At 38.8% G+C, this 26,814-nt stretch overlaps 1 protein-coding gene across 3 annotated transcripts in view; it reads right to left on the bottom strand.

The window, feature by feature from the left end:
* LOC149179257 (uncharacterized) overlaps nt 1-25,714 on the bottom strand; it is a 76,645-nt gene extending 50,931 nt beyond the window's left edge. Inside the window, exons 1-2 of one of the 3 annotated variants that reach the window (XM_089420573.1) lie at nt 25,403-25,714; nt 24,857-25,080 (exon numbers count right to left, since the gene is read on the bottom strand). In XM_089420573.1, the coding sequence (XP_089276699.1) occupies nt 24,857-25,080; nt 25,403-25,655 (477 nt within the window). In that variant the 5' untranslated portion in view covers nt 25,656-25,714. Of the gene's footprint in view, nt 1-24,594; nt 25,081-25,402 lie in introns of those variants that run through there. The other 2 variants (XM_089420574.1, XM_089420572.1) reach the window with 2 other exon arrangements.
* Between the last annotated feature and the right edge of the window lie 1,100 nt (nt 25,715-26,814).

Raw genomic sequence — 26,814 nt, 5'->3', positions numbered from 1 at the left:
ACCCTCCGTGCATTGGGCAGCCAAAGAAATCATTGGCACCGGAACTTCGTCCACCGACATTTTCTCATAACTTTTCCTGCAAGGATCTATGTTACAACCTTCACTGTGGGGTTGGTGATTGAGGTTATAGAGTACCCATGCGACTTCTTCTCGATCTTGAATTTGTCCTTCATTTTCGCTGCGAGGTCTGGCTCACTCATCTTTCTACCAAAATCCTTGGCCAGATTCAACCTTGAGTGCGACAACAACGTGATACGATGGATCAGCATATCAGTGATGGGGATTGGTGTGCTCAGCCACAAACAACCATCATGTACCAGGGTTAGAAAATGCTTAATGACAATCCAGTTGATGTTGGAGAGGTGGTAGTGGGTCACTCATAACAGGTTCAGCAACCCCAACTAATTCATTCCACGAATCCATTCCAATAGCTCCAGCGCGATGACACCCAATTCTTTGTAGAACACCCTCTTCATGTAATTTTCTGTGGCCAAGTGGGGGAACCTCTCATGGTCTGCCAAATCCCAATCTTCCAACTTGATATGGGGAATCCACGCCAAGCGTGGACCTTCAAAAGTGATATTCTCCGGTAGCAGGGGTGTATTAAGGAGGAATTTTCCTGCATCTGGGTCCTTAGGGACCTTCACTTTCCCTTTGCGTGGGGGGATGTAATCCAACAACTTGGATATTGGATCCACCCCCTTGGTGTTGATGTCCTCCATGCCCTCTTCAGCCTCCAAGTCCACCACTTTTCCCTTCTCTTTCGTGCTTGGTTTGTCTTTCTTCTGAGCCTGGGTGGTTGCATGCTTCCTCGGTGACTCGTGCACTGGCATGGGCTTCTTCTACTTGTCCTTCTTAGGTTTGGGGACTTCCCTCACTGGTGTCGGCTTCAGCCTAGGCAACCTCGATGCCGTAGGCACAATAGTTGGAACCTCCACGCTCACAACTTCCGAAACCACTCCTTTAGAAGCGACATCTCCACCAGTACTCATAGTTTCTGTGGGGCTTGGTCCTATCCTATTTTCCAAGATGAATGTTTGATTTCCCTCTGATAACTTGGAAAATGCAGGGATCGCAACTAAATCCTCCCAATATTGAGCGATTCATAGGAAATTGAAAGCACAGCACAAAAATTTTGAGGATGCAAAGTGTTTTTCACTGGATGGCCAACGGTAATTTATAGGCGAATTCGAATTCAAATTCGACCGTTCCCCCAAAAATCCATCCATAAATGCTAATTTGGCAATAGATATCCAAATATTTCAGCCTTAAATTCCTTAAATGCCGCCCCCCCCTCCCGCTCCTCTTAACCATCTCTTGGCAGTCAAATCATGAACAGTGATTGTAACGGTTACTTTCTGGCTATGTTGTGTGGTCTCTTCCCCTATAGTGTAGCTCCCTTCGTGCTTCTTCTGGTACTGTAACAACATTTTTTTTCACGCAGACCCCTTGTGCAACTCTACCAACCAGGCAATGTAGTTTAGAGTCCAACGCCTCCTTGCAGCTGCCTGGAGTGCTAAAATTGTGTTACCGTCATGTAGTCATTGGGTCGGATCCCTGGTGTATGGCTTCAATCGGCTTCCATTTACCCTCCCCGAAAATGGATCTCCATTCAACTTCCCAAGCTGAACTGCTCCACCATCTATAATCTCTTTGATAACATATGGCCCCACCTAGTGCATCTGAAATTTTCTTGGAAACTTATCAAACTTACTGTCATATAATAAAACTAAATCATTTACCTTGAAGGTGCGCAGTTTGATGTGCCAATCGTGCCAATATTTTTCACGTCCCTTTTGAACCTATTGATGTAATCCAACCAAAAACTGATATTCCTCAACCTCTTTAGCTGCGTGATCCTTTCTTCTAAGGCTTCATGGTCCACCATTCCTATGAAGGCTGCTATGCGTAGACTAGGCACAATGTATTCCATAGGCTTTATAGCTTCTACACCATAGGCCAACCTAAAAGGTGTCTGACCAGTAAGCTTTTTACCAGTAGTTATGTACGCCCATAGCACTGTTGATATGCACACGTCCCAATCTTTCCGCTGCGCGTTGCAAACCTTCATCAGTGCATTCTCCAATATCTTATTGAAAACCTCAACTGTTCCATTGGCCTGAGGATGGTATGGCGTACTCTTCTAATGGTAAACTTGGAACTCCTCTGTGAGCACGTTGATGGTTTCATTGAGAAAATGCGTACCACGGTCACTCATCAAAACCTTTGGGAAACCAAACCTGGTGAACAAATATTCGAATAGAAATGTTGTTGTTTCCCCTATACAATCTTTCATAGGCTATGCCTCCGCCCATCTGGTCAAATATTCGGTCGCGGTGATGATATATCGTGCACCCATTTTCTTTCCTGGAGGCTGAATCGGTCCTACAAAATCAATTGCCCACTTCTCAAATGGCTGCAATGACATTTGCAGATTCAAAGGAAGCTCATCCCTTCACAATGGCCTGCCCATCCTCTGACATGCAACGCATGCTCTGCAATATGCTTTAGAATCCTTATGCAGTGTCGCCCACCACAGCACAGTGCGCAAAATCTTCTGCGCTGTTGCTTTTCTTACATAATTCCCTCTCGCAACTCCTCCATGAGCTTCAGTGAAGGTACTGTTTCTTTCAAATTCAAGTACATAGCATCAAAGTATTTCATCTGATCCCATCTTATACAAATGGCATGTAATAACTGAAAAGTTTGCAGCATGCACCACCAATTCTTTCTTCTGTTGACTGGTGTATCCCTCTCGAGCTGCCCCTGTGGTCAGAAAGTGGCTAATGTCCGCAAAGTGATTATCTGCTACGCATGCTGCGAAGAGCTGTGCATCAGGCATCCCTTCCTCCAAATTGGTAGGCTTCTCTCCTGTTTCAATGTGCAACAGATGGTCTAGACCTGCATTCAACCTTCCTGGCTTCACAATCACCTTGAAATCATACTCCTGAAACAACAACAGCCATCTGCATATTCCCCCCCCCCAACACAGGATTATTGAGTAGGTATTTCAATGCAAAATGGTCTGTGTACATCTTAAAATGTCTGCCTAGCAGGTAATGTCTGAAATTTTAGAGTGCATACACCATAGTCAACCTTTCACGCTCTTTCATCGAGTAATTATTTTTAGCCTTAGACAACTTCCTGCTCGCAAACGCTATAGGGTGATCCACTTCTCCTTCACCAACCTGTGTCAACACTTCTCCTAGTGCAATACATGAGGCATCTACATGCACATGGAACTCCTTCTTCCAATCCAGGAAGACTAGGATTGATGCGGTGACCATTTTCTCCTTCAGTACGTCTAGGCTACACTAACATTCTTCGTCCCAACAGAATGTAGCATCCCTCTTCAGTAACATTTCCATAGGCGCAATAATCTGACCATAAATTTTGATGAACTTCCAATAATATCCAGTATGGCCCAATGTTGCGCACAACTGTTTAACACTTCTTGGTGCTTCCAAATTGATGATTACCATGATCTTAGCAGGGTCCACCGTAAGTCCTTGCCTGCATACCACATGACCCAACAAGATTCCAAAAGGGACACAGAACAAGCATTTCTTTAGGTTTAGCGCAATCTGATACCTTCGGCATGTATCCAACATTAGGCGTACACTGTCTACATGGTGCTTGACTAGCCCAAACATTGTCCAGTCATCGAAATAAACTTCCAAGAACTTGTGAATGAACTCCTTGAATGTTGTGATGAGCACGTGCAAGAAGATCGCCGACACATTCTTAAGTCCAAAAGGCATCACTGTATACTGGAAGCATCCCCACTCTGTCACGAACGTGGTCTTACTCTTGTCTTATGGCGTGATCTTTATCTGATGGTATATAGAGAACCCATTAGTGAACAAATAAGCCTCCTGCCCGCAAATGTTATCCAATACCTCATTTGTGAACAAAGTTGGAAAAGGATCATGAAAGCAAGCATCATTGAGCTTCCTGAGATCTACGCAAATCCTTATCTCATCCTTCTGCTTCTTTTCCCGGACAACCAATGGACTCACCCAATCAAATTCCTCCACTGGTTCAATAATACCCGCTGCAAGCATCTTGTCCAACTCTAAGCAAACCTTTTCCTTGTATTTGGGATTAAGGAAATATTGCCTCTGCTTAACAGGCTTCACGTCCGGTTTCAAAATTATCTTCATCACTCCCAAATTGCCTATGATGCCTTTTGAGTCTAAAAAATTGGTAGGAAATAAATCTTGATATTTGTTGAGCAACTCAGCGACTTTGTCCATGGTAGCATCATCGTAGTAATTCCCTATCTTCGCCAACTTCGGTTCCGCTTTTGTACCAACGTTTACCTGCTTAGTTTTCAGTGGCGCAACAATGTCGGGGTTCTCTATCTGCGGTCCCTCTGCTTCGTGGTGGCTTTTTGCTTTGGGGATGTTAATATTCCTTGGATCCTCATCCTCTCCTTCAGCAGTCATATTATAGCATTCTAGTGCATGGCACACTTGGGTGTTCTAATCTGGTTGAATCAATTCCAAGGGGTCCTACAAAATTCTGAAGATTGCTGCCTTAACCTCCTGCAATGCTTCATCAATACTCTTGAATCCGTCTTCAAAGTTTAATGTCCTCATGAACCACTCTCTTAAGATATCCCATTCCGGAGTGCCTTGGCGGAGCTTTGTTTCCATTTACCAGTTCATAGGGATGATGTCCAAAGTGTGACAGAAAATATGCACCCACTTGGGCTGCGGCTCTATTCCATAAATCTTAGTCCACTTTACCAAATGATCACGCGGATCATTTCTCCTATCATACTTCTCAGTCAACCGTACCTTGGGGTGACCAAATCGTATCCACATCATCCTCCTATATTCGTGTCATTCTTCAAAACTGTCTTTGTGCGTACCCCACCATTGTGTAGGCGTAGCACGCAGCGCCAAATCCAGCGCTTGGAAGTGATGCTTCTCTGGAACTTCCCTTTCAAATGAATCCAAAAATTTATCCACATCAGTTAGACCATTATAATAAAGCAAACTTCTTACCTCGGATGATACACAACGTAGCGATTTAGTCATCATATTACATCGCAGCGTAGATACTTCGTGTAACATATTCTGCCAGTGCTCCAATTCTTCATCTGAATCTGACATACATGAGCTTTTGCGGTCCCATGCAATTTGTCCATTGGTTGTCGAATTAACCCAATATTGGCCTCGCGTTGTTATCTTATATATCTAGTCCAAATCATCATCGCTCTCCTCATAGTCACGGACCAGTTCAGTATAATGCGGTCCTTCTTTAGGGTCCAATGGTATTGTTTAGTAAATTTAGTGTCCTAAATTGCTTGCATAAATTATCAACCAAGGTTTGTAAGTTGATGAAGTGTAGTGAACTGTATGTGCTTATTTAACCCTTCTTACTTCGTTGTTTTGTATTTTATATTGTTTTTGGGGGTTTATGTTCTTTGATTCCTAATGATGTACAATCTGAACTATGAGGAACTGAATCTAAACTTCCTAAAGGTGAACCAAGAGCTTAAAACTAGTCAAAATTTAAGTTAAAAGAAGGAAAAATAGAGCATCTATCCTATCTTGTCATTAATCCTAAGTCATGAATCTAATTCTTAAAATCAAGAACAAAAAGTCCAAAATTATAGAGCTGCAAGTCTGAGCTTAATACATCAAAAACTTCGAACCCCTTCCACTTCTGTATAGCTGGTATTTAAAAGAAAATATTCATAATTGTCTTTTGAGGAAAATTAGCTATAGGTGGTCTATACATATCGCAACCAAATTGGGTAAATGTTTAATCAGCTATAGGTGACTTGAATTCGAGCAAGATGGTTGCACATAACCATTAACAGAGGTGGCTGATCCGAGTTAATGCTTCAATAGAACTATTGGATTTATTAATTAACCACGAAAGGGTAGATAAAGATTCCTATTGTTTCCGGGTTTCATATGTTTGAACCTTTGACTGTGGTCTTGAGTTGGATTTTTTATCGATCTGGGTTGTGTGACTAGGATAGGATCCATGTTGAGACGATTCCAGAGATTCCCATGTGGCCGGTTTCTTCGTTTGACACTTGTAACCTGCCAAACCACAGAAGTAGCTATGGAACACATAGTTAGCTACAGAATAGGCTGCGTTCCATAGCTAATTTGCAAAAACTTATTCAAATAGAAAAAACATAAAAGTATAACATGTCAATCATTTAATGTCCTCCTTAAGACAAAATCTATCATTTATCAGTGATGGAGATCTGTATTCTTATGGAAAAGCAAGGGAAAGAAAAGAAAAGTTGTCAAGGAGAGGGTAATTCTAAGGTTCAACATACTCCCATTGCAAAATCATTGCATGTCCCCATGCAATTTTTCCAAAAATGTGAACTCTTCTTTCCTATTGCATTTGCTCAAACAACTCTGCTAGTACATCTAATTTTCTTCTCTTGCTCCTCTTTGAAGTGACTGCCATCTTGGGTTTCTTCATGAGAAGTCTATATTTAAGGTTGATGACTGTTCTGTTCAAGTTTCTATTCTTCCTCTTCAACTTCCTATTCTTCTTGTACCATAGCCCTAGGTGCAGTATTGTATTATCATGAATGGCTTTATCCAATTTGCTTTGTTCCTTTAGGGTTTCATTTTATTTCTTGATATGCATGTTCAATATCTCTAACTCGTAGATTTCCTGTTTGAGAGAGTCAGTTAGAGGTTCTTGTGGATTGACAGGTTGTTCTAGATTGGCTAAGGATTTTGGATCCATTGAGGCACTTTTCTTCTCCAGTGATTCTATGTAATCATAAATTTGTTGCTGCACTGGGTCTATGCCTGGAGATCCTCTGCTAGGGCTGCCTTCGAAATATTGTTTAGGAGAGTTTTGAGGACTGTGTGTAAATGGAACATTATCAGGAGATGGTACTGGGGTTTCTTCTTCTAGATTTATGAACTTTGTTCCCTTTGATGATACCTTCTTTACCATACCTCAGAGTCTAGAGCTCCTTTTAAGTTGTAGGGGGCTTATGTTCTCCTCCTTTGTACCCTTTTTCTCCTTTCCTATATTTTCCTTTCTCTTGATTTGTTTCCTAATCTCTGTCAAATTTTCAGAGATTAATTGTTCATCATCTTGTTGTAATGAAGATTCAAGTTTGTTTCTAGTAATTCCACCAGCTTTCTTTTTTATCTTTCCTTTTTGCTTGATCTGCTCCCTGATCTCTCTCAATTTTTCAGGGACTAGCTCTTCATCATTTTTCTGTGTGGACTCAAATTTGCTTTGAATGGTCATAATGGTCTTTTTCCTCCTACTCCTTCTGACATTACCCTCTTCAGGTGATTTTGGTTCCTCTTGGAAATAGTTTCTTATCAAGAAGTTTTCCCAAGTATCTCCTATTCTTTTCAAATGAAACTCAACTAGTATTTTTACCAACCCATGATGGTACATAGTTGTGTCTATGAATTCTATTTTCTTCTGTACATTTGAATCCATCCTCCTTAAACTGTTTAGAAGGAAGAAAGGGAGGTTGATGTCTCCATTTTCTAGAAAGTTCATCAATAAACGTATATGATAGACATACATGCATTCGAATCTTCCCTCACAGGTAATAAAGTTTTGTAATATCAAAAGCATGCTTCTCCATTTATTTTTAAGTGTTGAAATAGGAATTCCTTTTCTAAACACAGTGACATCCATACTTGGGTTCCTGAGGATTACCTTCCATGATTCACTGTGAAATTCCTTATTTTTGAACCATCTCTCACCAAGTCTCGGCAGTTTTTTAGCCTCTGCTATGTAAGATTCTTTTACTGCAAACTTAATGTCTCCAACTTCTAGTTCCGTACCATCGAATGATCTAGCAAAATATTTTGTGATCTCTTTGTGATAGCCATCAAATTTTTCAATGAAATTGAGCCATCCAACCTTCTGCAACATCTCCTTGAGTTGTGGGTATCCTTCCATATATTTTGCCCCTATGGGCTCTGTCCTGACAATGAGTCCCATGGCTTCTGTTTCATAGAATTTTATAACCTTCAGAATTACTCTCCTGGTCTATGAAATGGACTGACTATGGGTATGGTGAAAAAGAACTATGGGTTTGCGTGGAATAAGTAGACGGTGAGGGTTTGGAGATACATGAATACATTGATCACATCGTAGTTTTGACCATTAATAGATGGAGTTAGTAGGGACGTTTAAGTACAGAGTATGGAGAATGTAGAGGAGGTGTGGTATGATGAAATTATTATAGACCATTTGGTACCGAATGTGGAAGTTGTGGTGGAGATGTGGTATCATGAAGTGGCAGTCAAATAAAATGATGACTTGTTAAGGAGACATACAATCATTCATATTATACATAACTTATATTTGTAACTTGCTGTTTGAAATAAATTTTGCATTTTACCTTTAGAAATTAACCTTTTTCTTGATAATTATTTTGGTGTTGATCCGTAGGTACTTTGAGCATGGTTGATCTCCAAAATTTGATTGTTCAATTTCCTTGTATTCATGATTTATTTGTGAGCTATACAATTGTGCCAGAGCTGATAAGTAAGTTGTAGCTGCAGAATTAGATTCATTGCGGAATGGAATCAGCTGTAGAATGTGAAAAGAAGGAAAAGTGAAATATGGCTATGGAATATGAGTGTAAAAATAAAATGGAAATGAGTTATGACAGTGAGATGGAATGAGGTGTAAGATAAAATGAGAAATAGGGTGAAATGGAGTAAAACTGTAAGAAGATAAAATGTAAATGAAATATGACAGTGAGATGAAGTGAAACTGTAAATGAAAACAAGATGAGATGGAATGAGATTATGAATTTGTAGACTCTAAACTGCAAATGAATGTATCTTTTTATCACTACTTATTATAGAAAGGAAATGGAAAATATAGGATGTCAAAAATATTTGATTTTCACCCTGTATTTTCTGTATAAGTATGCCAATCAATGATTGGTTTTTAATCTCATACATTTTTTTTTATTTTTTACTTTTTTATTTTTTATTTTTTATTTTTTAGGAAAAATAAATACTAAGTTAGTGGAGAAGAAGAATTCTTCTTCATTAGCTTCATTTCAGAGTTATACTAGAAAATCTTAATGAACTCCTCCCTTGAAATTGGTTTCTGATATATCTTCAACCGATGAACATTCACAAGAAGAGGTATTTTGCTTCCATCTATTTTCCTTATCTTTAATGCTCCATTATTAAAGACTTCTTCAATCTCATATGGCCCAAGCCAGTGAGTTTGAAACTTCCCTTGAAAATCTTTGAACTTTGAATCGAACAACAGTGCCCAATCTCCTACTTGAAACTTCTTCTCCTTAATATATTTATCATGCCAGTTAGCCCTCCATTGTTGGACTATACTAGTTCTTTGAACTGCATCTTGCCTGATTTCATCAAGTTCATTGAGTTGCTCCAATCTATGTTTCTGTGCCTCTAATAAAGCTAGTCTCAATTGGATTTCCATCTTGAAGGTTTTGATTTGAAACTCTATAGGGAACAGGACTTGTTTCCGATAAACAAGTTCATAGGGTGTATGTCCCGTTGTGTTCTTCCATGTAGTTCTATAGGCCCATAAGGCTTCAGGAAGCCTTTCTGCCCAATCTCTTCTATGTAGATGCACAGTCTTAGTGAGAATTCCTTCAATCACCTTATTTGTAGATTCAACTTAACCATTTGCTTGTGGATGATAGGGAGTAGATTTCCTATGTTTGATCTTGTAATCTTCCACAAGACCCTTCACCATTTTAGATGTAAATTGAGATCCCTGATCTATCACAATTTCTCTTGGAACACCAAAACGAGTGAAGATGTCCTCAAAAAGAAAATTAACTACAGATTTTTCATTAACAAAAGGTAATTCTTTGGCCTCTACCCATTTAGTGACATAATCAGTGCATACCAATATATACTTCTTTTGCTTAGATGGAGGATTAATTGATCCAACAAAATCCAAGGCCCATTTTTCAAAAGGTTCAATGAGTACCTGAATTTGTAGTGGCATTTCATTTGAAGAAGCAGGTTTCCCTACCCTCTGGCAGTTATCACACCTCCTACCATATTCTTTGGAATCTTTGAAGATGGATGGCCAATAATATCCTAAAGAAAGGATTTTATAGGCTGTCCTCTTGTCAGCAAAGTGTCCACCACACGGCTCATCATGACATGCCTTAAGAATCTAAGGAATTTCATCTTCCCTAACACATCTTCTGATCATAAGATCTGGGCCTATTTTATACAATTCATTAGTGATCCATGAGTATCTTGCACTTATCTAAATGATTTTTCTTTTCTCTCTAGGAAACAAATGTGAGGGCAATTTCCCTGTGACTAAGTAATTGGCAATATCTGCAAATCAAGGAGTTTGAGTAGTCACTGCAAAAAGATATTCATCTGGAAACTTATCTTCAACCGGAGTGTCATCTTTGATATTTTGAATTCTGGACAAGAAATTAGCAACTGTGTTTTGTTTTCTAGGTCTATCTAGTACAGTAATATTGAATTCTTGCAAGAGTAAAAGCCATCTTGTCACTCTACCATTAGTAATAGGTTTATTCATTAAGTATCTAATTGCAGAGTAATTTGTATGAACAAAGGTTTCATAGCCTATCATATAATGTCTGAAAGTTTTGATTGCATGAACAACAGCTAAAAATTCCTTTTTAGTTACAGTGTAATTCAACTCAGTGGAAGTCAAATTCTTACTTGTATAGTAGATGACGTAGGGAATCAAACCTTTTTGTCCTAATACAACTCCCACAGCTATATCTAAAGCATCTGTTGAAATGTGATAAGGTATTTTCCAATTTGGACCTCTCAAGATGGGTGCTTCAGAAATTTTTCTTTTTAAAGTCTCAAATGCTAACTGACAGTCAAGATTCCAATTCAATTCACAATCCTTGGTGAGTAATTTGAAGAGTGGGGATGCTATTTTAGTGAAATTTTCTATAAATCGTCTATAGTATCCTGTAAATCCTAGAAAACTTCTAACATCCTTTTGGCAATTTGGAATTGATAATTTAGGGATGCCTTCAACTTTATATTTATCAACTTTAATCCCATCTCCTAAAATGCGATGCCCTAAAAAAATCCCTTATGTAAACATCACAAAACATTTTTCATGGCTTAGTGAAAGGTTTGCTTCCTTACATTTTTTAAGAAATTTTTCCAAATTTTCCAAAGCTTCTTCAAATGTATTCCCATAGACTATAAAGTCATCCATATATACCTCTACACAATCATGTATTAGCTCAGAAAGAATTCCTAGTACTGCTCTTTGGAATGTTGTAGGTACATTACATAACCCAAAAAGAAGTACTCGGTAGGCATAGGTTCCCCATGGACAAGTAAATGTGGTTTTATCTTGATCTTCAGGTGCCACCTGAATCTGATTATCACCACTAAAACGATCCAAGAATGAGAAATACTTCTTACCTGCTAATGTATCTAACACTTGATCTATAAAGGGCAAAGGAAAATGATCTTTAAGGGTAGCTTTATTCAATTCTCGTTAATCAATGCACACCCTCCATTTACAATTCTTTTTAGGCACACTCAGTAAAGTGGAATCCATTGGCTATCTGAAATTGGGTAAATGAAGTTTACATTCAGCAATTTTTGCAGCTCTTCTTTCACAATTTCCCTAAGATTTGGATTCATCATTCTTTGAGGTTGTCTGATAGGTCTACAATTTTCCTCAATGTAGATGTGATGTATACAAGTCTTAGGACTAATTCCTTTCATGTTAGTATATTCCCATGCATATGCAACAAAATGTTGTTGTAATGTCTTGATTATCTTTTCCTGTTGTAATTTCTCCAAGTTATTGTTTATGTTCAATGTTCTCCCTTGAAGGATTTCAATTGTAGAGCTACCAAATTCTTCCATAGAATAAAGAGACATCTGCCTAGATGACAAATATTCAATATTGGATTTTTCTTGAAATTGATCATGTTCATATTCTGGAGATGATTCGAAATTTCTCATTGTATTTAAGATTTGACTATCTTCACTAATGTCTGAAATAGTAAAGAGAGGTTGAATGTCATTTTCATCATCAATCCATTCTTTTTCATCTATTTCTGTGACTATTCTTGCTGGAGGATATAGAGTGAATTTCTTTTTTGAATTCCCATCAGAAATATACATGTCACCAGATCTACAACTAATGAAAGCATCAGCTGTGGCCAACCAAGGTATTCCTATTATGAGTGGATGTCCTCCTAGATTGTTCTTGGGGGTTAAGATCACAAAATGAACAGGATATTCCCAAGAATCTAAGGATACTAGAATATCTTCTAACGCTCCATCTGGTTTGATTACAGATCTGTCTGCTAATTGCAGTAATGTAAGCGTGTAAAGAAGACTAGGAAGCTTGAGTTATTCCATGGTTTGTTTGCTCATAATGTTTATTACTGCTCCGAAATCAATCAATGTATTTGGAATTTCAACTCCATTGATATGTGTTTTACAATTGGACTTCCTGGATCTACATATTTTTGTATGGCAATTTTTCCCATCATTATATCTGTTATTTTTCCTACCAGGTGAATTCTTTTTGTTTCTTTTACTTTTCTTCTTGGTTTCTTTATGCTCAACTCCTTTATTATTTTAGCTAGGATTGGAATCTCCTTAATGGCTTGTAACAAAGGGATTTTGATATAGACATTTTTCAATTCATCTAAAAAATCATAATTAGGCAACATAATCTGCCTTTTTACTCCTCTATCAACTTGTAACCTTTCAAGAAAAAGAAGTGCAGAAGTAGATACTAGTTGCTCAATGATGGGAGTTGAATTCACTGGTTCCTTCTGTTCTTCATTTTCAATATTTTGGTTTTGGAGAGATGTTCCTTCAAAACTTTTATTGGGCTCTAGAGAATATTCCCCAGAATTGTCTTATTCTTGAATAACTACAGAAGGCCTTTCCTTTTATAATATCCTACCAGATCTTAGTTGAACATCATTGAGATCTAGAGGAGTGATCATATAAGTTGGAAATTGCTGTCCGTCCACCATGTAAGTATTCTGAGGATTTTTATTGTTTGGGTTTGGTAATGGTTGGGCAGGTAGCTGATTTGGTCTCTGCTGAAATGGTAGTAAGAGTTGAGGATTTTGGTTTTGTTGTTGAAATGGTAGTGAAAGTTGAGGGTTCTGATTTTGAAGTTGTAGCTGCTGATTTTGTTGTGGAATGTGCAGGGAACGATAATTTTGATATGATGGAGGATATTGATAATACTGAGAAAATCTCCCATAAGGATTTTGCACTCCTTGAGCCCAAGGTTGAGATTGAGATTGAGGTCGAGGCCAAGGTTGCTACCAAGAATTCCAATTTGGTGGGGGCTGAAGATACATTTGATTGTTAAATCCCTGATTTTGTGGCCCCTACCAGGGTCTTCTAGAGATAAAGCAAAGAGGTTCTACTGAATTTGGAACTGTTTCTTCTTGAAAAACAACCTTAAGACTTGGAATTGAAGGACAACTCTTGGTCTCATGGTTTTCTGAGCAAATCGTACAAGTCTCTATAATTTTTTCATCTAGAGGACATTCTCTTAAAGCGTGTTTTTTTCTACATTTGGGACAGAAAATAGCTAAAGCATCAACCTCGGTTTTCTGCTTGTTTTGCAACTTAAGGGTGTCTATTTTCTCACTAAGGCTCCCTAGAATATCTGTTTTGAATTCATCAAGCATATTCCCAATTTCTACCCTACTCACTGATCCAGTTGCATAATTATTCACTCTAACAAGAGAAGGATCTCTTGGACTTTTCCCAGTTTTGGATTTCCCTCTTGAGAGATGAACACATAATTCTCCTATGTCACTTAATGGGAGTTGAGATATATCTCCCTTCCCCATCATGTTAAGGATATCTATCCACTCATCTATAATGGCTTTTAATAAAAGAGATTTTAAGGTATCTTCATCTAAATTGTCCATAATTTATCTTTTCAAGTTATAGTTGAATCTTTCAATTAAATCCTCCAATTTTTCATCCTATCTTTGTATCATTTTGAACACTTCATCCTTGTGATTGTTAGGCATGCAATAATCCAAATACCTATCCAAAAACGCTTTCTTCATGTCATTCCATGTTCTAATGGACTGAGTGACTAACCCCATGAACCACTTCAAGGCAACTCCTTTCAATGTTCAAGGAAACAAATTAAGTTTTTGAGAGTCTTCTAAGTAATCATAGGTTCTGCACAAGACTTCAAACTCAAATAAAAATGTTTCTGGATCCTCACTTTTTAACCCATGGAAATTTGGGAGGGCAAAAGGTGAGATATTTTTCATTGTGGCATTTGTTTCTTTATCCACTATAGGGAATCCAAAAGAATTATCTATTTCCCTATTTCCTCTGCCTCCTCCATTATTTCCTCTACTTCCTCCATTATTTCCTCTACCTCTTCCTCTACCCCCTCCTCCAAACAGTGTGAATTCTCCATCCTCTTCTTCTTCTGCCATTATACTTTCTTTGGAGTCAGTATAAGGTTCAACCTACAAGGTTACTTTCTCTTCCTATGGTTCTTCTATTAATGGAATATGGGAGAGAGGTTCTACTTCTTCTTCCTCACCAGGTATTCCTAATTCTTCAACTAAAATGTGCTCCACTGTGGAGGTGAAAAATGCTACTCCTACTGTTGGAGACCCAAGATTTTTCTCCTGTAGGACTGCCTCGGTAGATGAAGTAGGAGATTTTTTGATGAGATCTCTGATCTTAGAATTTCAGGAGTTCTATGGTTGTGAGTATGAGCTTGATATGGAGGTGTATCTCTTCTTGTTCTTGGTGGAGTAGGTGGTGTTGTAGGAATTGAACCACTGCCTCTAGCCATAATTCTACCCCTAGAGTCTCTTCTCTATGTGTATCATTTTTTTTTAATGTAAGAGATAAGGTTACCTAACTACACTTCCCCGGCAATAACGCCAAAATGTTTAGTCAATTTAGTGTCCTAAATTGCTTGCATAAATTATCAACCGAGGTTCGTAAGCTGATGAAGTGTAGTGCACTTTATGTGCTTAGTTAACCCTTCTTACTTCATTGTTTTGTATTTTATATTGTTTTTTGGGGTTTATGTTCTTTGATTCCTAATGATGTACAATCTAAACTATGAGAAACTGAATCTAAACTTCCTAAAGGTGAACCAAGAGCTTAAAACTAGTCAAACTTTAAGTTAAAAGAAGGAAAAACAGAGCATCTGTCCTATCTTGTCATTAATCCTAAGTCATGAATCTAATTCTTAAAATCAAAAGGTAAAGTTGTAAGTCATGTTGAAATAAATACAGGGAATGAAATTAACTGAAGTACTTCTAGTTACTCTAACCTTCAATTTTGAAAGATAACCTTCTTGATATGGAATACAAGCAACTTCTGTACTTCATGATCTAGAAAAAACTAAATAAAAACATGTAGAAGGTAATTGATTGGTTTCAACCCTTATGTAAAGTGAATGTTTAACCATTTAGTTTAGGATGGATATCAGCTTGAAATGGTGATCAAAAACATTCATTAATACAGTGCATTGACAACCTGAACTAGGAAATAAATAACAAAAATAGTGAGTAAACTGATCAACAATGCATCCTCATTACTTTCAATATTACTCTGTTTAGAAACAAGGTCGTTTCCTTTATGAAATGTATTGGAGAAACAAGACTGCACAATTGAATTCTAACATTATGCTACTGATCAGAACTAAAAGAAATCAAACTAAAAGAAATCAACCTAAGTCACAAACACTGCTAAAAGCAAACGATGAAATTAAAACTGAACGAAAAAGCAATTGGAAAGAAAACCTCCTTCAGTGTAGGGGCCCTCTGCAACTAATTGGGTTAGCTGCTAATTTAATTCAAAAATCTCCTTCAAATGATCATCGGTCAACACACGGCTTTATATTCTAGATAGGAACAAAAAGTCCAAAATTAAAACGCTGCAAGTCTGAGCTTAATACGTCAAAAACTTCGAACCCCTTCCGGTTTTGTACAACTGGTATTTAAAAGAAAATATTCATAACTGTCTTTTGAGGAAAATTAGCTACATGTGGTCTACACGTATGACAACCGGACTGGGTAAATGTTTGATCAGCTACAGGTGACTTGAATTCGAGCAAGATGGTTGCACAGAACCATTAACATGGGTGGCTGATCCAAGTTAATGCTTCAACATAACTGTTGGATTTATTAATTAACCACGAAAGGGTAGACAAAGAGTCCTATTTCTTCTAGGTTTCTTATGTTTGACTCCACCTTTGACTGTGGTCTTGAGCTGGCTTTTTTATCGATCTGGGCTGGGTGACTAGGATAGGATCCATGTTGAGACGATTCCAAAGATGCCCATGTGACCAGTTTCTTCGTTTGACACCTGTAACCTACCAAACCATGGAAGTAGCTATGAAACACACAGCTAGCTATAGAATAGGCTGCATTCCGTAGCTAATTTGCAAAAACTTATTCAAATAGCAAAAACAAAAAAGTATAACATATCAATCATTTAATGTCCTCCCTAAGACAAAATCTATCATTTATCAGTGATGGGGATCTGTATTCTTATGGAAAAGTAAGGGAAAGAAGTGAGAAAAGTTGTTAAGTAGAGGGTAATTCTGAGGTTCAACAAATACTACCACGCGGAGTGTTTTCCTTTCAAACGACATTGTTTGCTTCTTCAAATTGATGACCCCATTCATGTCGATAGCCCAATCAATTCCTAGGAGCACGGGATATGGATTGTTTTCATCAACAATCTCTATCACGTTAAAGTCAGCAAACGTGCTCGCACCTTATATATCTACAGTTACTCCATGCAATCTCCCTATAGGGATAATATTCTGTTGATTTTCCATTCTTAATTGAATCGGATACCACTGCAGCGCATACCTCCCAATATTTTCCCAAGTCTGTTTAGAAAAACGTTCGCATCCGACCCTAGATCCAAAATAACTTGATGCATCTCTTATTCTCCTATTTGCACGGTGATCCTAATTTCGCGTCTTGTTCTTATCTTATGTCTTCCGATATTTCTGACCGTGTTGTGCCCATCAGATGCATTATCCCTACCAGCACATTTGTTTATCAACTCATGTACTCCTTTCACAGCCCTGCTGCCACGCAGAAGTTTCATGAAATTCTTCAAGAAAGTAGTAAGCATGGAGGGGTCAACTTCTTCAGATAGCCTATCCTGACTTCCTGAGGTAGAGGCTTCAACAAAGTTTTTCTTTGCTTCCATAAATGTTTCCTTTTTGCGCTCCAAATCAAACCCAACTTCTTTTTCTGGAGCCTTACAGACCCATCCACCTTCTTCAGGTTGTTTTCCCTTATTGACACCATTTGCCACACCACTTCGCAGCACGATATTGACATTGGGATCCTCTTTGCGAGGCTCTACCATCATCATCTCCAAGTTCTGGGTAGGCTGTTGAGGTTGCACCTTCTTCTCTTGCATTTTAGCTATCAATATAGGGCATGCTTCTATCGCGTGTTCAAATGGAGTACAATACTGGCATGACAGGCATGTCTGGCTCGTATACTCCCGCGCATAGTGTCCTAGAACTTTGAAATTACAGCAAATAACTTGCCCTGGACCTCTACCAAGTCCTCCTCCTCCTCAGCCTCATCCGCATCCCTGATATCCACCGCACGCTCCCCCGGCGCCTTGATCCAGAGGCCGAGTTTCTATTTGCATCTAATACGCGGGTGTTCTTTCCATCATTAATTTATAGCTATGATAGTTATGGTCATAACAGCCTATCGATTTACAGAAGTTGCATAATAACTGTTGCGGCGTCTGTACAAATTTTTGCAGTAAGTAGCAATTGTTTGTTACATGTTTTCCTGCTACTTGACAGATAGTGCAGGCCCTGTACTTTGTCTTGATGGGCTTCCTGCCTAAGAGGCATGGGCCCTCCTCCTGCCATATAATTCATGAAAATAGGCCAATGATCCTTATCATGCCCTTGGTTCTTACACTTCAGGTACCAAACTTCTTCGCACACTTTCGGCCGAGCTGATTTTTCCTTCTTCAAGCTCTGAAACTCTAAGCAGAGGTTCTCCAACTCCGCATGAATTTGTTGAACTCCCAACATCGCATCCTAGATAGGTGTCTCATGTAATCTCATTGTGATCTCTAGCGCTTCCACCTGCGTTCCTATATTTTGTTGTGACAGAGCAATCCTTAAGTGAGGCAAGAGCACGACTATAAACCAGTCATGGTGCTGACTGTCTGTGAGATTCATATTGGCTTCACAGATTCCAAACTTCAGTCTCTGATCCAGCTCCCAGGGTGTTTCATTGATCCTCATCGCGATTTCCTTGAACCCCACTACCGATTGTGTTTCAGACTTAGGCCTATCGAATTCCTTGTTCAAAGCAGTCTAAGTGTCCGCTAATGACGCCATCGGATTATCAATGTAGTACTTAATATACCACGTCAACGTGCGATCCTGTAGAACAATAACCAACTGCACTTTCTTCATATGATCATCTATAATATTTTGTGCTATCCACATGGCCTTCACAATGAACCAAAACTGGTCCAGGTCCTCATTTCCCAAGCCCTTGAAAACAGGAAATTTCATTGTATTTGACATATTGAGCGGTGGCGAGGGTGGTGTTGGTGTGGGCGAAGGTGTATGCTATGGAGGTGAAGGTGGAGGTGGTGTGGATTGATGAGGTATTCGTGGAAACCCTTGCCTTATTAACTAGACAATGCTCTGTGGTGAAGCCTGTGCTGCTCCCTCGTCATCACTCAGAGGAGGCTCAATCAACGGGATATATTCAGGGCTTGTTCTCCCTCTATCCCTGAAGAACTTTCCACTTCACGTAGCTCCAAACATCAAGGTAATGGCATAACACACTTTTCACACAAGAGCATCTTAATCCAAGTATTCAAAGATCTCAAATACTTACCTCACGGTCCCCTGAAAACGCATCACTCTACTTCACTATAGCTGACTGAGGTATCGACCGCGAATTCTGTCACGAATCCTCCTATGACTCGATCAAGCCAGTGATCGATAGTGCGTGTGAGCTTATCTTCAGAGGCTTTTAACCTCTGTTCTAGCTCCAGGGTCCACACTATTAGACCGTCAAGCTTCCACCTTCCTTGGTCAGCTGCCAATTTAGTGATCCACTCATATAGTTTGATCAAGAAGGTACAGAAGAAGATCTCGTGTATCTTTTTGTATAAGTATCTGACCAACCACTGTTCCTTCGTCAGGCACGAATTTCTATTTCCTTGAGCCGCAAATTTGTGGATCTTTCTATCCAACCACTCCTCAATTTCTTTCTTGGTCAGATTCCAGTGATGCGACATCACACCTCTCTTTGTGCAGATCCTGATCCTGACAATGGAACCATTTTTTGGCTTAGAGGGTCATGACCCAGGTTCAAAGTTAGTTGTGCCTAACAAATCCCTACACTATTGGCTCTTTCGGCATCAATACGCAGAGCGTGGAATGAAGTCTCACCCAAAGCAGTATAGGGGGATGCTGGAACCAAGTTTCCGCACATAGAGATGAGTGTGATGTCGTTTTATGCCCTAAATCTTCCTTCGTGCAGATCGATAAGCCTTTAGGGCTTATCGATATAACTATCCTTGATCAACTTCTATACCTATGTGAAGATTTATGACTGCCTTTCGCGGAGCCTGAATAGGTGAATTCACCACTTACGCGCATCAAATATTATGTACTACCCAATAACTATTCAGGTTAGCTTAAGTGTTCGATAACTTCAACATATATCAAGATAATATTCGCGTAAACAGTTAACGGTAATTGCATTCATACAACAGTATAAGTCATCTAAAGTCGCGCATTAATACATCATTCTTTCATAAACCCATTATAACATAAGGCACATTCATATAAACAGAAGTAAAGAGATAAACACAAGTATTTCTACAATAATCTTCTTTATTAATACTCAGTTCTGCTTACAGACTCAAGACTTCCCTGCGCACTCAGTTGTGAGGGTTCGTGCACTCACCTGCAAACTCTACTCTAGGCCTCTGCGCACATAGCTGCAGAGCCTTTCTTCCTACTCTTCTTCACTAAGTCTTTAGACTTCTCCCATAGAACAAAACATTACTTCTCTATGACCATGCCTTAGACTATCTAAGACACACCTATTTATACAATCCCATGGTCTGTGGACCATGGGTAGACCTTCAAAATCCAACTCGACTTACATAAAAGAAGGGTAAAACCCTTTATGAAACTTTAACTATCTAAGCACTCTGCAACCACAACTTGCAGAGAATTTACATCTTAATATAACAAAACTTGGGCTTTTGCCCCAAAATTGACCCCAGTGGACCCCATCCCAACACCGGCCTCGTCTAGTGACTGGTTCTCAGCCCATTCTGGATCTGGCTCCGATAGTAGAAGGATACGTGAGGAGCGCGGTGAGGTTGACCTCACTATAATGCAATTCAGGGAAGGAACCAAAACCATATTATATTAAATTATTTTCGATTAACAAATTGTCATTGTGAACAGGTCTCAGGAATTTCTGATATGGCTCGGCCTGCGAGAGGTCGCGGACGAGGAAGGTGGGGCCAGGTCCCCATGAAGGATAAGGAGTCGAGCACGTCAGAGTCCCGCAGGGGGAGAAAATCAGTAGAAAACCTTATCAACGAAGTTGTTGAGGCTTACCATGAGGGTACTAATGAAGGAATCCAAAAGCTGTTAGAAGAATGGGAAGAGGAAATTAAACAGGGCAGTGAGACTGAGGAGGATATGGAAAATTGGAGGACCATAGTCCTGGATCCTAGAAACACCAGAGGAAGAATTATGCATTTCAAACAGACCTTATACCTTTATTGGTTGATGAAAATCCTGTTGGGCAAAGCTATGGAACATATCTCGATAGGTGTGACGGTTTCACTCCAAGGTATGTCGAGCTACAAACAAGACCTGCAAAAAATACAATTCCAACTCCATAAGAAAGACATTAGGCTGGACAGAATTGAAAGACACATTCCATGCATCCTAGAACTGTCTGAGATGCCTGGATCAACAATCAAGGACCCGGCACCTGTGGAATCGGCCTCAGAGGAGTAGAAGGGCTAGTCATTTTCCTATGTTTACTTTTGTTTTATATGCGGTTAGCTTTTAATTTTCGTCATGCAAGTATATGTATAGATAGAAATATAGAGTATGGACATGAAACAGAGACATATATAGCTTGGTTAGAGAGATTAAAACTATATTGTTTTTGGATGGCTTACAATGTGGATAGGTGGCCAACAAACTTGGTTTCCCACTTGGGCAAGTTGAGGCCACCTAGCCAATCTATGTGGTGTAAATTTGTCTATGATTGAATAGAAAATGAAAAGGTCTTGCCAAGCTTAACCAAAAAAAAAATATTATCTTCACGCAAATGGGTAAAATTATGATACTAACATAAAATTAGTGAATTTATTAGTTATTCTCATGTAAACAGGTAAAAAAATTGGAAAAACTTAGGAAGAGTGACTCCTTAGGCTATTTCCTTCGGTGAAAGTGGATTTTAATATGTAAAAGTCATACTAAAATGGTATATTTCATTCAACCTAGTAATTTTAGCTAGGTGATAACTTTTTGTGTGATAATATGTATGATAAACTAAATTTTGTTTGTTATTAATCAATGCCTCAAAAATTATATAAATAAATGACTAATAGTCCACCTTATGGGGGAAACCTTCTTTTACAATGAATCTGTTGCTAAAAAAAATGTATGTTGCATATTCAAATGAATCTCCTTTACAATAAATAAAATATAAAGTGACATGGTGTAACATATGACTAATAGTCCACCTTGTGGGGGAACCTTCTTTTACAATGAATCCATTTCTAAGAAAATATATGATACCTATTCAAATGAATCTCCTTTACAATAAATAAAATATAAAGAGACATGGTGTAACCTATGACTAGGCTAACATAACCATAAATAATAAAGCAAGAATGACTACTTATTAGGGCCTTAACATAGGCCCCCCTTTTAAAAAATATTTTCCCTCAAATCTTGTAATTAAGGGTGTTTGTTCATGAATGGCTCATTTTCTCACTTACCTTCTTCTTCTTTTTTTTCTCTGCAAAACTAACTAACTATTTTATTATGTACAGGTGAGCATTACATTCAGAAAAACATGCTGCCCAGAGCCGACGGTGGCTTCCTGGGTTGCTTTACATGACTCAAAATTTGCCCTCGCAGGGGCAGCACCTCCAAACTGTACCAAAACATATAACAAAGAGTTGTTCCCAGATAAAAACCAAACAACCCGCACAGGGGCATCCAACAAAAAGACATATAACCGACTTTGCCAGAATTACTACCCAGACTACAGACGACTTGAACATGAACACTATCTGAAAATATACAAACACAGATAATTAGCAAACTCCCAAAACCAACCACCACCCCGAACCCATACCAGACCTGAGGCAGAGTAGTGTTTGCCAGATAACGCTTCCGAGACTTAATCTTCAGGCTTTTCTTCAATGATTCTGCACTAGCCTTGCCCCTCAGGGATGCCTGCCATGGGATCCTGCGCGGTGGACGGCAGCTCCTGCTCTTGCAATTGAGTAGGGGCTTGCTGCAGCTCTGTCTCTGAGTTGCCCTCTGCAGTTGAGGGCGGCACCATTGGGCTTTTCTCCCTCTTGCTCTCTGGAGGTGCCTCAGCTGAGACAGAATGGGTGCCTTCTTCGGTCTCCTCCGGTATCTTTGTGAACAGGACTGAGATATGAGCGTTGATGCCGGCATTCTCCCTCGAACTGCCCAAGGTGAAAATGACAGAACCAAATGCTGGAAGCATGGGCCCTCCGTCAATGGAGCCACCGGCCTCCAAGAACTGACTGGCTGGAATTGGTGTAGCTCCCGCTCTTCGGTAGCAATAGCAGCAACAACAATGATGGTGGACATCTGCTGCAGGGGGACGCGAGGGCTCTCCACGCCCAGTACCTCTCCTACACGGCTGCCTTTCCCGCAGTCGCACCATGGCGTCGGCTGCTCCCCAATTCGTTTTGCTGCGGTCTCTCCTTGTTGAGCGCTGGCCCCAAATTGGTTTGAGGCCAAACTCAACTGCACAATAACTAAGCCCAGGATAAACAATCCAGACGCAATCCTTGCCTGAGTAAATGCCTTCCTCCTTAGCATCAAAATCGCCACACTTTCCTTCCTAACTCCACGTCGCTGGTTCGGTGTTCTGAGCCCAGAAAATCGACATTCCTTCCCTCTTATGCCAGCTGACATTCCCTCGGGCTTTGTCCGCATTGAATACCTTCTGCAGGTTCTCCATTACTCCCTACGCTCGCATTCAAGACCGCGCAGTGCGTATCCTGGGTTGGCTTCTCGGCGGCGAGGTGCCTTAATGAGCCTTGATCCTCACGTGGCGTCACATGCAGGGCATGTGGCTCCCCATGTCCTAGCTTGATGACACCCACATCCGGGGCTCACTTACCTTCTTCTTGAAGCATATTCTTCCACTTAATTAGTTACTCCATAATGGTTCTATTTTGAAAAGATAGATAATGTTGATCTGTATTTTTTTTAGGTTCAAGAATCAACTTCCCTTCTTCATATAATTTTGAAAGTTCCAATTGCACTATCATAGTTTATCCCAAAATCCTTTTAAGGAAAGATAAATGAAAAACCTTATGAACATGAGAAAAAGATAAATCTAACTCATACACCGCTTGTTCAATCATGTGAATAATAATAGAGGGTCCAATTTTTTTTTTGATCCAATTTCCAATTCTTCTTTTACTTGAGTATATATTTCTTATAAGGTTGTAGTTTCAAAAAATCCCAATCACACTCCTTAGATTGCCTTTCACTTCAATATTGATCTACTTGCTACTTCATCATGTTTTGTGCCATTTCGAGGCTTTCCTTAATAATTGTTAATGTTTCTTTAACATTCTCTACATGTGCCTTTGTTGCTTGTATTTTGGGCTTACCTTACAAAACTTATGATATTCTAGGAGCCAAATATCCATAAAAAGCCTCAAATGGGGAAATTTTAGCAAATATATGATAGGCGGTGTTATAACACATTTCTACTAGACAAAGCCACTTCATCCATTGATAATGATTTTTTAAAGAATAATCACATAGATAACCCTCTAAACATTTGTCAAGTATTTTAGTTTTACCATTTATTTATGGATGATATGCTAAACTCATATCTAGTGTTGTTCTACTCATTTTCCATAACTTTTTCCAAACATTTCCTCTGAATTTTGGATCTTTCCAACTCACTATTACTTTAGGAAACTCTAAATTCTATGAATTTCCTTCATGAGTATTTCTGCTACTTGGCTTCTTGTACATTTAGTAACTTAGAATTTGGTAAAAATGTGCATTTTTTGCTAGTCTATTGATGACAAAAAAAATGACATCCTTACCTTCTAATTTTAGTAACCTAGTAATAAATTTCACTAATATCTCTTCCATATGTGATTAGCTATGTGCAATGGCTAAATTAGCTAAGGGTATTTTACTATCTCTCATAACTGAAAATATATGTGAGCGCACATCCGATTTGGTTCGTGAAAGAGGGAGGGCTTCCCAATAGTGCTTCGATTCCCCCAAAAATAATATCTTAGTTTCATAAATGAAAATATACCCGAGGGCACATCTTTAGAGACCTTCGCTTAGATTGTTCATCTTTTCACTACTTAGAAAACTACGAAAATATTTATACCTGCGGGCTGCCCTTAAACGTAAGGCTTTCTCTTAGCAAATATCTTCGCAAATATACGATACTTTTTATAAGTTTTGTCATACGGTACGTATATTGTCCGTGGAGAATTTAATTTCCATTGCATAATGATTTGCTCAAAAACTCCGTATCAAGAGAACCTAGGAAGAATTGAAGGAGCAACAACACAAATGTTGGGACGCTCACCGATATCAGAGCCAAAGCAGCGATGGCGAGGGCGGGTCTGGTGTTATACAACATCTTCTGTAACCATCCCATGAATTGACAAATGTCTGAAGCATAAGTAACGGACCACTCCTTCTCCCACTTCATCCACTGCGGTGGAGGCAAGTAATTTGTTTCTTGCATTCTCAACTCCTGAATCCGTTTTCTCAACACTATCATGTCCATGTCCACTCTGCTTGGATCACCTGTAATGGCAGGCAGTTTTCTTTAGATTTTGGATTTCGTACCCACATACACACAGATATCGTTTGCTTAGATATTTATCTCTAAAAAAAAATTAGAGACATCCCATAAAATTAAAACAAAACCCTACAAAGAAAATTAACACAGATATCGTTTGCTTAGATATTTATCTCTAAAAAAAAGTTAGAGACATTCCATAAAATTAAAACAAAACCCTACAAAGAAAATTAACATGGCTCTGCTCAATATTGACACACACAAATAAATGGTCCATATTAGGAAAAAAGAAATACTCGAAAGCTGCAAACGATGCGATCAAAATACCTGAGCCAAATTGGTTGCCGCTATGGCCACAAGCTTTAACAGCAGCTCTTCTCATGAAGATGCTGTAGGGAATTTGGGAATTACGAACTGATCCTCCCAACTTTGTGGGAAGGGGAAATAACCCTCGCACACTTGCTGCTGCATGGACAGCCTCGCTAGGTTTGGCCATGAGGTAAAGAGAACTAATTGCAATCGCAATATTCTTCTTGCGAGACTGAGGAATCAGGATGGATGAGTTGAAGACGAAATGCATTGAAATGGGCGATGGGGAAGAATATATTTATAAGCACCATTAGTCGAATCCTCGTCCTTCTCTTGTCTGCCCTGCAATCATCATTTGGCATTTTTAGAGGTAGAGGTAGTTGAAGGGGCGGCAAAGTCAACCGTTGAATTTGCTGCCCCTCCGATCGCCCGAACGCACTAGGGAGTTACGTTGGGGGGGGAAACGAACGCGAAAGGGAATGTGCGGATAATAAGAATTCTCCTTACAGTGGAATCTACCAAAGCAGGTGGACAAGGACACGGAAAACAGCGAAAACTCATAAGCACGTCTAATTTTGAGCGAGGATGACTTCATATTTTTGTTATTTCTTTCGGACTTTCCACGTTTATTAATCACCAGCATTCTTGAAGATTGATTTGACTGATCGACATATAACACAGGTGGGAGTACTCGCAAATTGATGCTCCACATTATATCTACATTAATAATATTGCAAACAGTAAAAATCAGCTATTTTTTTTTATGGTTTATTTACCGTAAACATTAAATATCATCTATCCTTTTTTTATTGTTTATTAATACCGTATATCCATTATAAATTACTTTTAATTAATTTTCCAACCATGATAATAATACTATAGATACGAATTTCTAAATTTACAATAATAAGTTATTATAATTTTGATTAAAAAGGAGAAGAGGAGGTTGTTAAAAATTTCTTAAAATATGCATAAATAAATAGAAAGATAAAATATTTTTTAATAATTAATAAATAAACAAAAAGATTGATAATAATATTAATAAATAATAAGTATCAATTAATTTATGAATAAGAAAATTTAACAAAAGATTGAGGGAACAATGAAAGTAGGAAAAAAAAAATACAAGAATTAATCAAAAAGAAGGGATACTAGTGGTTAATCCTTGCAAGGACTTAGAATCTTCTAAATAAATATGGTGTTTAGTTTTGTCAGCATGTTACACTTATGTTGACGAGTGTGCCCTACATGTTACACCAAAGTTGAGGAGTGTGTCCTACAATGTTTGATATCAACAACATGATCACGAATCCTTTGATATCAACATGATCATGAATCTTTTGATTTATAGAGCAACCTATTTCTCCAATGTAGGGGGTCCCACATGGACATGGGATTAAATAAACACCTTTCATGTCTTTGGGATCCAA

This window comes from Pinus tabuliformis, chromosome 4_1, assembly GCF_031772625.1.
Source record: "Pinus tabuliformis cultivar Carrire ecotype Pingquan chromosome 4_1, CPIR1, whole genome shotgun sequence".
Lineage (NCBI taxonomy): Eukaryota > Viridiplantae > Streptophyta > Pinopsida > Pinales > Pinaceae > Pinus > Pinus tabuliformis.
This window is presented reverse-complemented; position numbering and strand designations above follow the sequence as displayed.